The 14,128-nt window shown below is 62.5% G+C and overlaps 1 protein-coding gene across 2 annotated transcripts in view; it reads left to right on the top strand.

Annotated features, from left to right (window-relative positions):
- The window catches only part of HSPG2 (heparan sulfate proteoglycan 2), a 44,543-nt gene that overhangs the window by 17,135 nt on the left and 13,280 nt on the right, over nucleotides 1–14,128 (top strand). For both annotated transcript variants that reach the window (XM_077190286.1, XM_054647833.2), the window contains 42 exons: nucleotides 16–134; nucleotides 210–321; nucleotides 400–513; nucleotides 592–719; nucleotides 797–883; nucleotides 969–1,018; nucleotides 1,102–1,190; nucleotides 1,265–1,405; nucleotides 1,486–1,677; nucleotides 2,633–2,725; nucleotides 2,828–2,908; nucleotides 2,989–3,219; nucleotides 4,088–4,201; nucleotides 4,291–4,418; nucleotides 4,499–4,585; nucleotides 5,616–5,842; nucleotides 5,926–6,036; nucleotides 6,119–6,219; nucleotides 6,734–6,914; nucleotides 7,413–7,472; nucleotides 7,647–7,769; nucleotides 7,856–7,996; nucleotides 8,825–8,967; nucleotides 9,052–9,187; nucleotides 9,275–9,420; nucleotides 9,503–9,641; nucleotides 9,718–9,872; nucleotides 9,976–10,114; nucleotides 10,242–10,393; nucleotides 10,812–10,950; nucleotides 11,073–11,230; nucleotides 11,553–11,691; nucleotides 11,775–11,926; nucleotides 12,023–12,161; nucleotides 12,242–12,393; nucleotides 12,479–12,617; nucleotides 12,700–12,851; nucleotides 12,935–13,073; nucleotides 13,155–13,306; nucleotides 13,393–13,531; nucleotides 13,621–13,764; nucleotides 13,839–13,973. In XM_077190286.1, the coding sequence (XP_077046401.1) occupies nucleotides 16–134; nucleotides 210–321; nucleotides 400–513; nucleotides 592–719; nucleotides 797–883; nucleotides 969–1,018; nucleotides 1,102–1,190; nucleotides 1,265–1,405; nucleotides 1,486–1,677; nucleotides 2,633–2,725; nucleotides 2,828–2,908; nucleotides 2,989–3,219; nucleotides 4,088–4,201; nucleotides 4,291–4,418; nucleotides 4,499–4,585; nucleotides 5,616–5,842; nucleotides 5,926–6,036; nucleotides 6,119–6,219; nucleotides 6,734–6,914; nucleotides 7,413–7,472; nucleotides 7,647–7,769; nucleotides 7,856–7,996; nucleotides 8,825–8,967; nucleotides 9,052–9,187; nucleotides 9,275–9,420; nucleotides 9,503–9,641; nucleotides 9,718–9,872; nucleotides 9,976–10,114; nucleotides 10,242–10,393; nucleotides 10,812–10,950; nucleotides 11,073–11,230; nucleotides 11,553–11,691; nucleotides 11,775–11,926; nucleotides 12,023–12,161; nucleotides 12,242–12,393; nucleotides 12,479–12,617; nucleotides 12,700–12,851; nucleotides 12,935–13,073; nucleotides 13,155–13,306; nucleotides 13,393–13,531; nucleotides 13,621–13,764; nucleotides 13,839–13,973 (5,599 nt within the window). The remainder of the gene's footprint in view (nucleotides 1–15; nucleotides 135–209; nucleotides 322–399; nucleotides 514–591; nucleotides 720–796; nucleotides 884–968; nucleotides 1,019–1,101; nucleotides 1,191–1,264; nucleotides 1,406–1,485; nucleotides 1,678–2,632; nucleotides 2,726–2,827; nucleotides 2,909–2,988; nucleotides 3,220–4,087; nucleotides 4,202–4,290; nucleotides 4,419–4,498; nucleotides 4,586–5,615; nucleotides 5,843–5,925; nucleotides 6,037–6,118; nucleotides 6,220–6,733; nucleotides 6,915–7,412; nucleotides 7,473–7,646; nucleotides 7,770–7,855; nucleotides 7,997–8,824; nucleotides 8,968–9,051; nucleotides 9,188–9,274; nucleotides 9,421–9,502; nucleotides 9,642–9,717; nucleotides 9,873–9,975; nucleotides 10,115–10,241; nucleotides 10,394–10,811; nucleotides 10,951–11,072; nucleotides 11,231–11,552; nucleotides 11,692–11,774; nucleotides 11,927–12,022; nucleotides 12,162–12,241; nucleotides 12,394–12,478; nucleotides 12,618–12,699; nucleotides 12,852–12,934; nucleotides 13,074–13,154; nucleotides 13,307–13,392; nucleotides 13,532–13,620; nucleotides 13,765–13,838; nucleotides 13,974–14,128) is intronic.

Below are 14,128 nucleotides of genomic sequence, written 5' to 3'. Positions count from 1 at the left end.
TGGTGTGTGGCACAGGGTGCCTGGCGCCGCGCAGATGGGCACGATGCCACCCGCGAGCACCTCCTGATGGCCCTGGCCGACGTGGACCTGTTCATGATCCGGGCATCCTACTCAGAGCAGCCAGAGGAGAGCAGGTGAGCTCCTGGTGGAGTCAGGAGGGGACACAGCAGGGTGGCAGGGCAGTGCTGACGTCCCCTCTGGCCCTGCAGACTGGCTGATGTCACCCTGGACGTGGCAGTGCCACACGCCACCGGCCGCCCGCCCGCGCTGGAGGTGGAGGATTGTGCCTGCCCCCCTGGGTACCGCGGGGCCTCGTGCCAGGTGAGACCCTCGGGTCCCTTCACTGCCACTGCGGGGGTGCTGAGCCATGTCCCACCCCACTGCCACTGTCCCCTCTAGGACTGTGACACCGGCTACACCCGCAGCAGCGCCGGGCTCTACCTGGGCACCTGCGAGCCGTGCCAGTGCCACGGCCATGCCAGCGAGTGCCATCCTGACACCGGCGTCTGCCAGGTCAGCTGAGGACACCCAGGGGACTCTCCAGGAGCTCCCATGGCAGGGACACCGATGCCACCACCCCCTTTCTTACAGGGCTGCCGAGATCACACGGAGGGTCCCCAGTGTGACAAGTGCCAACCTGGCTACTACGGCGATGCCACCCGGGGCACCCCGGGCGACTGCCAGCCCTGTCCTTGCTATGGACCCCATGGGGACACCCAGTAGGTGCCATTCCCTGGTCTGTCCCATCCCTGAGGACACTGACTGGGTGTCACCTGTCCCTTTGTCCCCTCCACAGGGTGACAAAGATCTGCTTTGAGGACACGGATGGGCAGCCCACGTGCAGTGCCTGTGCCCCAGGGCACAGCGGGCGCCTCTGTGAGAGGTGACAGGGACACTGGGGTGGGGCAGGGGGCGTTTTTGGGGTGACTGCTCCTCTCACTGCCTCGTTTGGGTTTGTCCCACCCTAGGTGCTTGCCCGGCTACGTGGGGGACCCACTACGGGGAGAGCCATGCCGAGGTGAGTGTCACAGGGCAGGACAAAGTGGTGTCCCCTGCGGTGGCACTAAGGGGGGTTGTGGCTGACTGTGTGTCACCCCTCAGTGCCTGGTATCCCCGGTGCTCAATGCCAGTGTGACCCACGAGGCAGCACCGGCGAGGGCTGCGATGCCAACGGGCAGTGTCACTGCAAGGTGAGCCTTGTGTGTGTGTCCCCAACCCCGGGAAGGGTGACAGAGCAATGTCACCGTGCTGTCTTCTCCCCCAGGCCAACGTGGAAGGTCCCCACTGTGCCACATGCCGTCCCCACCACTTCCACCTGAGCGGGGATGAGCCAGCTGGGTGCCTGCCCTGCTTCTGCATGGGCATCGTTCAGCACTGCACCAGCACTGCCTACGCCCGTGGCACCGTGAGTGTACCCTCTTGTCCCCACACGTCCCCAGGGTGTCCCCACCTGTCCCAGACCCCTCTCACCTCTCGATCCCGCAGATCCGGACGTCCTTTGCCCCGGGGGATGCCCAGGGGTTCGCCCTGGTGAACCGCCAGCGCAGCACCCGCGTGGACAGCGGCTTTGGGGTGCAGCTGGGGCACCCCCAGCCCCACCTGACCTACGAGCGCTTTGGGGAGCTGCCCCCTGACTCCTACTACTGGCAGCTGCCACCTCCCTACCAGGGGGACAAGGTAACAGGGTGACCCCTGGGAGGACAGGGGTGCCCGTGGGAGCCATGGGAATGCCCCACCAGGGGCTGCACCCCCTCCCCATGGGCACCCTGGGCACTGTCAGGGGGGAGGTTGGGCACAGCCTCTTTGTCTCTGCCCTTCTCCTTTTTCTTCTTCCTTTTCCCTTTTTCCTATTTTCACCTTGTCTTTTTCCCCTTTGCCCCTTCTGTTTTCCCTTTTCCCATTTTCTCCTAATTTTTGCCTTTTTCATCCCTACCCTGTGCCATCCCCTGTCCCCATCATCATCCCCATTCTCCTCTTTCTCCTTTTTCCCCATCCCCTCCCCTCCCCATCCTCTTCCGTTCCTCATCTCTATCCTCTTTCTTGCCCTTTTCCCCTTCCACTTTCCCCTCTCTCTTTTCCCTCTCCTCTTCCTCATCCCTATTTTATCTCATTACCTTCCCCATCCCCATCCCTGTCCCCATCACGCCCATCCTCTTCCCTTTGCCCGTCCCATCCCATTATCCCATCCCATCCAATTCCATCCCATCCCATCCCATCCTCTCCCCTTTGCCCATCCCATCCTCTTCTCTTTGCCCATCCCTTCCCATTATCCCATCCCGTTATCCCATCCCCTTACTCCATTCCATAATCCCATCCCATCCTTCTCCCCTTTGCCCATCCCATCTCATCCCATCCCATCCTCTTCCCTTTGCCTATCCCATGCCATTATCCCATGCCATTATCCCATCCATTCCCATCCTACCCCATCCCATCCCATCATCCCGTAATCCCATCATCCCATCATCCCATCATCCCATCATCCCATCATCCCATCATCCCATCCCATCCCATCCCATCCCATCCCATCCCATCCCATCATCCCATCCCATAATCCCATCCCACAATCCCATTATCCCACAATCCCATTATCCCATTGTCCCATTATCCCGTTATCCCATCCCGGTGCTCCCAGGTGGGCTCCTATGGCGGTCGGCTGCGCTACACCCTGAGCTTCACCCCGGGGGGACAGGGAGCGCCCCTGCCCGACGCCGACGTCCAGATCACGGTAAGGGGGTGCTGGCTGGGGTGGTATAGGGACACACCGGGTGACACCGGGACCCCCTGACCCCCCTGTCCCCCCTGTCCCCCTTGTCCCCCTTGTCCACAGGGCAATGACATCACACTGGTGGCCTACCAGCCTGACCTGGCCCCGCGGACCCCCCAGGCCTTCGAGATCATTTTTCGGGAGGTAGGAGGTGCTGGGCAGCCTTTGTCCCCAATGTCCCCCTTTGCCACGGCGTGTCCCCCGCTCACCCCCTATTCCTGCAGCAATACTGGCAGCGGCCAGATGGGCAGCCAGCGACACGGGAGCACCTGCTGATGGCACTGGCTGACCTGGATGAGATCCTCATCCGAGCCACCTACTCCACGAGCACGGCCGCGGCCGCCATCGCCGACGTGGCCATGGACACGGCCGTGCCCCCCCAGCCCGGCCTGCCCCCGGCCCCCGAGGTGGAGGAATGTCGCTGTCCCCCCGGATACCACGGGCTGTCCTGCCAGGTGAGCCCAGCCCAGCCCTCCCAGTGTCACCCCAACACCCTCATCACCTCCCTACCCTCCTCCCCAGTATCTCCTCATCATCCCCCAGCATCCCACCAGCAGCCCAGGGTGATCCTCCACCACCACCATCACTCCTTTCATCACTGTCCCCATCATCAACCCCAGCATCTCCCGATCATGGCCGGTATCACCCTCCATCCCTCCAGCATCCATCCAGCATCCCCCATTATCACCCCCCATCACCTCCCATCATCATCCCTCCACCCTCTCATCCCCTATCAAACCCATCATCACCCTGCCAGCTTCACCCCTATGACCCCTCCATTCTCCCCGCAGTATCAGCCCCTCATCACCGTCCATCACCCCCCCAGCACTCCCTCCATCACCCCTCCATCATGGCACCATCATCATCACCATCAGTCCCATCATTGCCCATCAGCCCCCAGCATCCCCCCAGCACCCCCCATATCACACCACATCATCACCCCCCATGACCCCACATCATCCCCAGCATCACCCCTACATACTCCCACCCAGCATCACCCCCAGCATTCTCCATCAACTGCCCCAGCCCATCCATCATCATCCATCTGTCCCCAGACCCCCCCTCACCTCAGTATCCCCCCCATCACCCCCATCACCCCTCAATTCTCCCTACAGCAGGGAGGATTTATCCCATCATTCTCCATCATCCCATCAGCATCCCCCCATCATCACCATCACTCCCCCACCCTCCCCTCAGCATTGCTACCATCACCCCCATCGCTCTTCATCACGCCCAGCACCCCCACCATCACCCATCTGTCCCCCAAGGCCTCTGCCAGCCCTGCCCAGGCTGTGGGGGTGCCAGCTCTGTCCTTCCCTGCAGGACTGTGCCCCCGGGTACACGCGCACGGGCGGGGGGCTCTACCTGGGCCACTGCGAGCTGTGCGAGTGCAATGGCCACTCCGAGAGCTGCCACCCCGAGAGCGGTGCCTGCTCCGTAAGTCCCCACGTCCCCAACCTCCTGGGGGAAGCTGTGGTGTTGGCCCAGCCCTGACACCCCCGATCTGTGCCCCCACTATCCCCCAGGGATGCTTGCACAACACGGCAGGGGACTTCTGTGACCAGTGCGCCCCCGGCTTCTACGGGGACGCCACCGCCGGGACCCCCGAGGACTGCCAGCCCTGCGCCTGTCCCCTCCCGTACCCTGAGAACCAGTGGGTGCCTGCACTGGGCTGGGGGTGCTGGGCTGGGTGCCAGGGAAGGGACCTGCCCTCACCTTGCTCTGTCCCTGCAGGTTTTCCAGGACCTGTGAGAGCCTGGGAGGCGGCGGGTACCGCTGCACCGCCTGCGAGCCGGGCTACACTGGGCAGTACTGCGAGCGGTGAGGCTGCTGGCACCCCAAAACCTGCCCCAGAAACCCACCCCGTGGGCTCACCCCCAAACCCCATCCCAATATACCCCTCGTCAGAACCAGCCCCATAATACCCCTCCAAAAACCCACTGCATAGGCTCACCCCCATATACCCACCCTGAAACCCCATCCCAATATACCCCTCGTCAGAACCAGCCCCATAATACCCCTCCAAAAACCCACTGCATAGGCTCACCCCCATATACCCACCCTGAAACCCCATCCCAATATACCCCTCGTCAGAACCAACCCAATATACCCCTCTAAATACCCACTCCATGGGCTCACCCCCATATACCCACTCTGCTCTACCTGCCCTGATGGGTTCACCCCCATATACCCACCCCAAAACCCCACCCTGATTGAGTCACCCTTATATACCTATCCCCAAAGCCCACCTCCACTGCCCCACCTTCACATACCCTGACGGCCTCACTCCCATTTATCCACCCACACATTCCCACCCCGATATACTCCTACTGTACCCACCCAATGTGCTCACCCCTCTGAGCTCACCCCAACACATGCATCCTAAAGAGCATCTGTGTACTCACCCTGACATATGCACCCCAATATGCTCACCCCAATTTATGCACCCCAGTATACTCACCCTGATAGCCTTCCCCTTACAGACCCACCCCAAAGTGCTCCCCAGTATACCCACCCTAATACACCCACCCCCATATAGCCACCCCAATGTTCTCCTGCTTCACCCTCCCAATGTACTCACCCTTATGAGCTCATTCCAGATTTTTGCCTGACATGAGCACCCCAATACACAGCGCACCTACCCTGATGGCCTCACCCCAGTGGAGACACCCCAAAGTGCCCACACTTATACCTGCCTTGACACAGCCACCACCCCACTATTCTCATCCTGATGTGCTCATCCTGATGTGCTCACCCCAATATACCCACCCAAAATGCCCATCCCCACGCACACCCCAAAGCACCCACCCCAGCCCACCCTCAAACCCTGTGCCCCCATTGTTCCCCGCAGCTGCGCCCCCGGTTACACGGGTGACCCCACGGTGCGGGGGCAGGGCTGTGTCCCCGCGGGGCCGCCCCCGGCGCTGGCCGTGCGCGTTCACCCCCAGCGCACCGCGGTGCCGCAGGGCAGCGCTGTCACCCTGCGCTGCCACGCCGCCGGGGAGCCGCCGCTCTACTACCACTGGGTGCGAGAGGACGGGCGGCCCCTCCCCGAGGGCGCCCAGAGCCGCCACCAAGGTACTGGGTGGCTCCGGGGGTGGGGGGCGGGGACATCGGGGTGTCCCCAAGGTGTGGGGTGCCACCTGCCTGTCCCCCTCCAGGTGAGGAGCTGCACTTCCCCAGCATCCAGCCCTCTGAAGCCGGCGTCTACGTCTGCTCCTGCCGCAACCTCCGGCACAGCAATGCCAGCCGCGCCGAGGTCATTGTCACTGGTAGGTCATTGTCACGGAGAGGGGGACAGGACAGGCACGGAGGGGAGGCAGGAGCGGGGCTCACCTCTCTGTGTGGGCGCAGAGACCCCCGACAAGCCCATCACCGTCACCGTGGAGGAGAAGCGGGTGCAGCGGGTGCAGCCCGGAGCCGATGTCACCTTCGTCTGCACCGCCAAGAGCAAGGTGAGGGGAAGTGGGCACAGCATGGCAGGGGTGCTGCAGGGCACCTCTGGGTGTGTGCAAGGACATTCAGGGTGTGGAGATGCCCCTGGGTGCCCACCTGGTCCTACAGAGCAAATGGACACCCAAGGGATGTACTCATGGGGACATGCAGAGCACAGGAACCGCCGTGCCCATATGGACCCCCCAAGCCCCCTTTGGGTCCTTATGGAGCTCCATGGGACATCCTCTTCCCTTTGCCTATCCCATCCCATTATCCCATCCCCTTACCCCATCCTGTTATCCCATCCCATTCCATCCCATCCCATCCCATCCCAGCCTCTTCCCTTTGCCTATCCCATCCCATTATCCCATCCCATTCTATTCCATCCCAACCCAGCCTCTTCCCTTTGCCTATCCCATCCCATTATCCCATCCCATTATCCCATCCCAGGTGCCACTTTTCCCACAGTTGGGCATGTGCCCTGCCATGTGCCCATCCCAGCAGCCTCAGACCTCCCCACCTCTGTCCCCCCAGTCTCCTGCCTACACCCTGGTGTGGACACGGCAGAACCACGGGACGCTGCCGGCGGGCGCCGTGGACTTCAACGGGATCCTGACGCTGCGCGGCGTGCGGCCCCAGGACGCCGGAGTCTACGTCTGCACCGGCTCCAACATGCTGGACATGGACCAGGGCACCGCCACGCTCTACGTCCAGGGTGAGCCCCCACACTGTGCCTCACCACGTGGTGACAGCGTGATGGGCGTATTGACTGGCCAGCCAGCAGGGTGATGGGCACACACAGTGCCAAGGCAAGGTGTGGTGGTTGCACTTGGCCCCCAGGTGCTGGGTTTGATGGGCACGCTTCCTGTTTTGGAGGTTGGTGCCCAGATGGCAGGGTGATGGACACAGTCAAAGCCTGGATACCAGGCTGATGGGTTTACTTGGTGCCCAGTCCTTCAGATGATGGGCACACTCACCACCCTGGCTCTGTGGTGACAATACCCAGATCTGGGGTGATGGGGACATTGAATGCCCAGACACTGGAGTGGTGAGCACACTTGGCACCCAGACACTGGGGCAATGGGCGAGTTTGGTGCCTAGATGCCAAGGTGATGGGTAGGTTTAGTGCCTGTGCACCAGGGTGGTGGGCAGGTTTGGTGTCTGGACTCCAGGGTGGTGGGGACACTCCCCTGAGACCCACTCCCTCCTGCAGCTGCCTCAAAGACTCAGATGTTCTATGGACCCATTGAGTTCATGGAGGGGCACAGACCGGGTAAGTCACCAGGGGAGGAGGGTTCCTGGGGGTCCGCATGCTCCCCCACCCACTGCATGCCAGGGCTCCACATGCACCCTGCTGCTGGCTGTGCCACACCACCCCGCTTCCCACCGCCTGGGGACGGCACCGGGGGGGCCTGGCCAGCCCTAAGCCCCCCCGGTCTCACCGCAGCTGGCACCGCCAGCGCCCCCACCGCCACCGTGGAGCCGGCGCAGCTGAGCGTGGCACCGGGGCAGCCGGCCGAGTTCCGCTGCGTGGGCACCGGCAGCCCCCAGCCCAGCCTTGAGTGGCTCGGTAGGTGCCCGCTGGGACAGGGGGGACACCGGGAGCAGGTGGGGGGACACAGCGAGCAGGGGTGATGGCAGCCCGTGTCCCTGCAGGTGCGCTGCCGCCACAGGCCGTGGTTCAGGGCGGGACGCTGCGGTTCGCCGCGGTGGAGCCCGCCAATGCCGGGCAGTACGAGTGCCGGGCACGGAGCAGCGCCGGGCAGCACACGGCACGTGCCTTCCTCCACGTGCAAGGTGAGCGGCATCACCATCGTCCCTTTCATCCCCATTATCTTCATCATCAGTCACCCCATTGTCCCCATCATCCCCATCATCTCTGTCGTCCCTGTCATCCCATTGTCCCCCATCACCCCCATCACTTCCATCATCCCCATTACCTCAATCATCATTTACATCACCCCTATTGTCCCCATTGGCCCTGTCACCCCTCTTGCTTCCATCATCGCCCACCATCTGTATCATCCCCATTGTCCATCTCCATTGTCTCCATGGTGTACATCATCCGTGTCATCCTCATCCCCGTAACCCTCATCGTCCTTGTCATCTCCCACTGTCCGTCCCCCTCATCCCTACCATCCCATCGTCTCATCATCTCCTTTGTCCCCATCATGACCACCATTGTCTCTGTCATCTCCCATTCACACACTTCATTGTCCCCACCATCCCTGTCACTCTCATTGTCCCCACTGTTCTCTTCTTCCCCTTCATCCCCTATTGTCCCCTCATCTCCATCATCCCATCATTCCTCATCATTGCATTGTTCCCATCACCCTTATCATCTTCATCATCTCCATCATCAGTGTCCACCCCATTGTTCCCATTGCTCCCAACACCCCCATCACTCCCGTAGTCTCTGTCATCACCATCATTCCATTGTTCCCATCACCCTTATCATCCTCAGCATCTCCATCATCTCCATCACTCTCACTGTCCCCCCATCACCCCCATTGCCTCCATCATCCCCCGGTGCCCTTCACCCTCACCATCTGCATCACTCATGTCACCCCCATTGTCCCCATCCCGCCACTGCCCCCAGCACCTCCCTGATCCCCCTCCCCACAGGCGCAGGCACCCCACAGGTGCAGGTGAGCCCGGAGCGGACGGAGGTGCAGGAGGGCTCCACAGTGCGGCTCTACTGCCGGGTCTCGGGGACCCCCACTGCCACCATCACCTGGGAGAAGCAGGGGGGCACTCTGCCGCCGCAGGTGAGCGGGGTGCTGCCACCCATGGGTGCTCCAGGGGGTGTGGGTGCACCACAGGTGCCACTGACACCCACCCTCGTGCCACAGTCCCGCGCTGAGCACGGTGACATCGCCACGCTCGTCATCCCTGCTGTGACGGCGGCTGATGGTGGCATCTACCTCTGCGTGGGCACCAGCGCCGCTGGCACGGCCCGTGCTGCTATCGAGGTGGCCGTGGTGCCAGGTGAGGAGTATGGGGGACACCAGTGGTGTTTGGGGATGGTTTTTGGGGGCTACAACCCACCCCTGTCACCCCTTTTGCTCCCCTCAGGGGTGGCGCCGCCTGTCCGCATCGAGTCCTCGTCCCCATCTGTCACTGAGGGACAGACCCTGGACCTGGACTGTGTGGTGGCAGGACCCAGCTCTGCCACGGTGACGTGGTACAAGCGTGGTGGCTCCCTGCCCGCTGGCCACCAGGTAGGGCACAGCAGGGTGGGCAGCACCCCAAATGCTGCCCTGTCCCCTGCTGTGTGACACCAAAGCATGTCCCCAACTTCAGGTTTCAGGGTCCCGGCTCCGTGTCCCCCACGTCACGGCAGCTGATTCGGGGGAGTACGTGTGCCGGGCAAGCTTGGGGACCGCTGTCCGGGAGGCATCTGTCATTGTCACCGTTGTGGCCGCATCAGGCTCATCCTATGGTGAGACTAGGCTCGGCAGCCCTGGAGGGAGCAGCTGGTTCCCAACAGACAGTCACAGCTCTGTCCTCCCCTGCAGGACCACCTGCTTCAGGCGTCCCTGTCCGGATCGAGGCATCCTCATCCACCGTGGCCGAGGGACAGACCCTGGACCTCAACTGCATCGTGGCCGGGCAGGGACAGGCCACTGTCACCTGGTACAAGCGCGGGGGGTCCCTCCCAGCCAAGCACCAGGTAGGGGACGCAGAGGGTGATGATGCGAAGGGTGGCTGGGGTTGATGCACAGCCCTGTGCAAGCCCAGCTGGCTCTGGTGACCCCTGTGTCCCCTCCCCACAGGTGTCTGGCTCCCGGCTGCGGCTGATGCAGGTGACAGCGGCTGACTCGGGCGAGTACGTGTGCCGGGTGACCAGCGGGGCCACCAGCAAGGAGAGCGCCGTCATGGTGACCATCCAGCCCAGCAGTGCCAGTGCCTACTGTGAGTGGGGACAGGGGGTGGCAGTGCCAGGTCCTCATGTGTCACAGCACTGAGCCGCGGCTCAGGTGCCCACAGTGGCGAGGTCCTGCTGTGGTCACCGGTGTCACCCTCCTGTCTCCATCCCCAGCCCCAGGCAACACGACCCCACTGCGCATCGACTCCCCGTCCTCTGCTGTGGTCGAGGGACAGACCCTGGATCTCAACTGTGTCATTGCCGGCCCTGCACAGGCCACTGTCACCTGGTACAAGCGTGGGGGAACCCTCCCAGCCAAGCACCAGGTAGGGGACACAGAGAGGGGATGTCACCAAAGGGGGTGGATGCGATTGACCAACAGCTCTGGGCAAGCCTAGGTGGCCCATCCAAATCCTGATGGCCCATGCAAGGCCGGCTGGCCCTGGGCAAGCCCAGGTGACCTGTGTGAATGCAGATGGTCCCATGGAAGCCCAGGTGGCCCCTATAAGGCCAAGTGACCCCATACAAGACCAGGAAACCCCATGCAAGTCCTGGTGGTCCATGCAAAGTTAGATGACCTATGGAGGCCCATGTAGCTCATGCAAGTCCAATTAGCCCATTAAAGGTTAGGTGTCCTCATTCAAGCCCTGGTGGTCTCATTCAAGCCCACGTGGCCCCATGGAAGCTCAAGTGGCCCCATGGAAGCCCAAGTGTCCCCAGTAAACCCTGTATCCCCTCCCACAGGTGTCTGGCTCCCGGCTGCGGCTGATGCAGGTGACAGTGGCCGACTCGGGCGAGTACGTGTGCCGGGTGACCACCGGGGCCACCAGCAAGGAAACCTCCATCATGGTGACCATCCAGCCCAGCAGTGCCAGTGCCTACCGTGAGTGGGGACAGGGAACACGGGAGGTTGCCCATGGGGGTGTGACACCGCTCCCAGTGTCCCTGGGAGGGTCACACACACATGGTGGTGGTCACAGTCTCTAACCCACCTCCTGTCCCCAGCCCCAGGCAGCACAACCCCACTGCGCATCGAGTCCTCATCCCTGTCATCCCCCGTGGTGGAGGGACAGACCCTGGACCTCAACTGTGTCATCGCCAGCCCTGCACAGGCCACTGTCACCTGGTACAAGCGCGGGGGAACCCTCCCAGCCAAGCACCAGGTAGGGGACACAGAGGGAGGATGTCACCAAGCGGGGAAGATAGAGATGACATACAGCTCTGGGCAAGACCAAGTGGCCTGTCCAAGTCCTGGGGACTCCATCCAAGTCCTGATGGCCCCATGCAAGGCTGGCTGGTCCTGGGCAGGCCCAGATGGCCCCATGACTATGGAAGCCTGAGTGACCCCATGGAAGACTAAGTGACCCCAAGGAAGCCTAAATGACCCCATATAAGCCCAGGTGGCCCGTGCAAGCCCAAAGTGGCCCTGTGCAATCCCAGATGACCCCTTGCCAGACTGATGGCCCCTGTGTCCCCTCCCCACAGGTGTCTGGATCCCGGCTGCGGCTGATGCAGGTGACAGCAGCCGACTCAGGCGAGTACGTGTGCCGGGTGACCAGCGGGGCCACCACCAAGGAGATCTCCATCATTGTGACCATCCAGCCCAGCAGTGCCAGCACCTACCGTGAGTGGGGGCAGGAGGAGGTGACTGAGGACTGGGGGGAAGTGCTGCAGTCCTTGGGGTGACCCTCCTGTCTCTGTCTCCAGCTGTTGGTGTCACCCCTCCGGTGCGCATCGAGTCCTCGTCCTCCTCCGTGGCTGAGGGCCAGACCCTGGACCTCAACTGCATCGTGGCCGGGCAGGGACAGGCCACTGTCACCTGGTACAAGCGCGGGGGGACCCTCCCAGCCAAGCACCAGGTAGGGGAACACTGAGGAGCATTTTGGGGTGGAAAAGGGATTTTTGGTGGTGTTGAGGGGTTGATGTGCCCGTTCTCATGTGTGTCACCCCTCCAGGTGTCAGGCACCCGCCTGCGCATCCCCCAGGTGACAGCGGCCGATTCAGGGGAGTATGTGTGCCGGGTGACATCAGGCAGTGTCACACATGAGACATCCCTCATTGTCACCATCCAGACTGGCGCTGGCTCCTCTTACGGTACTGGGATGGGTGAGGGGTGACACAGGGACATGGTGAGGACACAGCGGTGACCCTATGGACCCTACTGCCATCCCCAGCTGTTGGTGTCACGCCACCAGTGAGGATCGAGACCTCCTCTGCTGCTGTCACCGAGGGACAGACGCTGGACCTCAACTGCATGGTGGCAGGACAGGGTCACCCCCAAGTCACCTGGTACCGGCGTGGGGGGGCTCTGCCTCCAAACAGCCAGGTGGGACATGGGGGAGGTGGCTTTGCCCTGCAGGCCACAACCCTGCATCAGGTACTGATGTGTCCCCAACTTGTCACGTCCCCAGGTGTCAGGGACCCGCCTGCGCCTTGCCCAAGTGGCAGTGGCTGATTCAGGGGAGTACGTGTGCCGGGTGACCCTGGGGAGCATCACCCAGGAGGCATCTGTCATTGTCACCGTGCCCAGCAGTGCCAACAGCTATTACAGTGAGTGTGAGAGAGGGCAGCGCTTGGGGACAATCAGGTGTCACCTTGGTGATGAATGTTCCCTTTCCCTGTCCTCCCCCAGCCTCTGGCATCTCCCAGCCCCTCCGCATCGAGTCCTTGTCCTCGGCCATCGCCGAGGGACAGACCCTGGACCTCAACTGCGTGGTGGCAGGGTCCGGCCCCACCACCGTGACGTGGTACAAGCGAGGTGGCTCCCTGCCTGTTGGCCACCAGGTAGGTGGCAGGGGAGGGTCACTCTGAATTTGTCCCATCCCCTGCTCTACGGTGCTGACTTGTCTCCTAACTGTTCCCTCCAGGTGTCAGGCACTCGCCTGCGCATCCCCCAGGTGACAGCAGCTGATTCAGGGGAGTACGTGTGCCGGGTGACATCAGGTGGCATCACGCAGGAGACATCCCTCATTGTCACCATCGATGACGGAGACAACCCTTCCCACTGTGAGTGCCACCCTCTGGGGACAGGGTCCCACTGGTGTCAGGGACCACTGGGGCCATTCACCCTCAACCCTGCCCATGCAGCCACCGGCATCACGCCCCCCATCCACATTGAGTCCTCGGCATCCTCTGTCACCGAGGGACAGACTCTGGACCTGGACTGCGTGGTGGCCGGCCAGGGACAGGCCACCATCACCTGGTACAAGCGTGGTGGGGCCCTCCCAGCCAAGCACCAGGTAGGTGGGGACACTGGTGGGGTGGGGGATGGTGGTTGCTGTGCATGGCTGGGTGATGCCACCACCTTCTGCTATGATGTCCCCAGATTTCGGGGTCCCGCCTGCGGCTGTCCCAGCTCTCGGTGGCCGATTCAGGAGAGTACGTGTGCCGGGCTGACACGGGCAGTGTCTTCCGTGAGGCCATTGTCTCTGTCACTGTCACCTCCCGTGACAGCTCCAGCTACCGTGAGTGCGGCCACAGGGTGAGGGAGGATGCTGAGGGAGATGGGCGATGTGAGTGACCTTGTGGCCTCTCTGTGCCCTTGTCCCCACAGGTTTGCAGAGCCCCATCATCTCCATCGACCCACACAGCATGGCCGTGGCACCAGGTGAAGATGCCACCTTCAAGTGCCGCATTCACGATGGCGCCCGGCCTGTCAACATCACCTGGCGTATGGGGCCTGGCCAACACCTCCAAGGTATGGCGGTCCCCAGGGTGGCCCTGGCATGGTCCCCGGGGTGGCCCTGGTGCTGATGGCTCCTCCTTGCCCAGACAATGTGAAGATCAGTGCCAATGGCTCAGTCATCTCCATCACTGGTGCCCACGTGGGCAACCAGGGCGCCTACCACTGCGTGGCCTCCAACCGCTTCGGTGTTGCCAGCAGCGTCGTCAACCTCGTGGTGCAAGGTATGAGGTGGCCAGGGTGGCCCTGTCCCTGTCTCTGTGTGCTCCAGGTGTCCTCAGGGCACTTGTGTCCCCATCCCCATATCCTCCAGGTGCCCTCAGGGTAGTCTCTCTGCTACCATGCTGGTGTCCTCCATGTCATGCAGATACCACTGGAG

Source organism: Agelaius phoeniceus, chromosome 24, assembly GCF_051311805.1.
Source record: "Agelaius phoeniceus isolate bAgePho1 chromosome 24, bAgePho1.hap1, whole genome shotgun sequence".
Classification (NCBI taxonomy): domain Eukaryota; kingdom Metazoa; phylum Chordata; class Aves; order Passeriformes; family Icteridae; genus Agelaius; species Agelaius phoeniceus.
The sequence above is the reverse complement of the archived record's forward strand: the minus strand, read 5'-3'. Positions and strand labels throughout refer to the sequence as shown.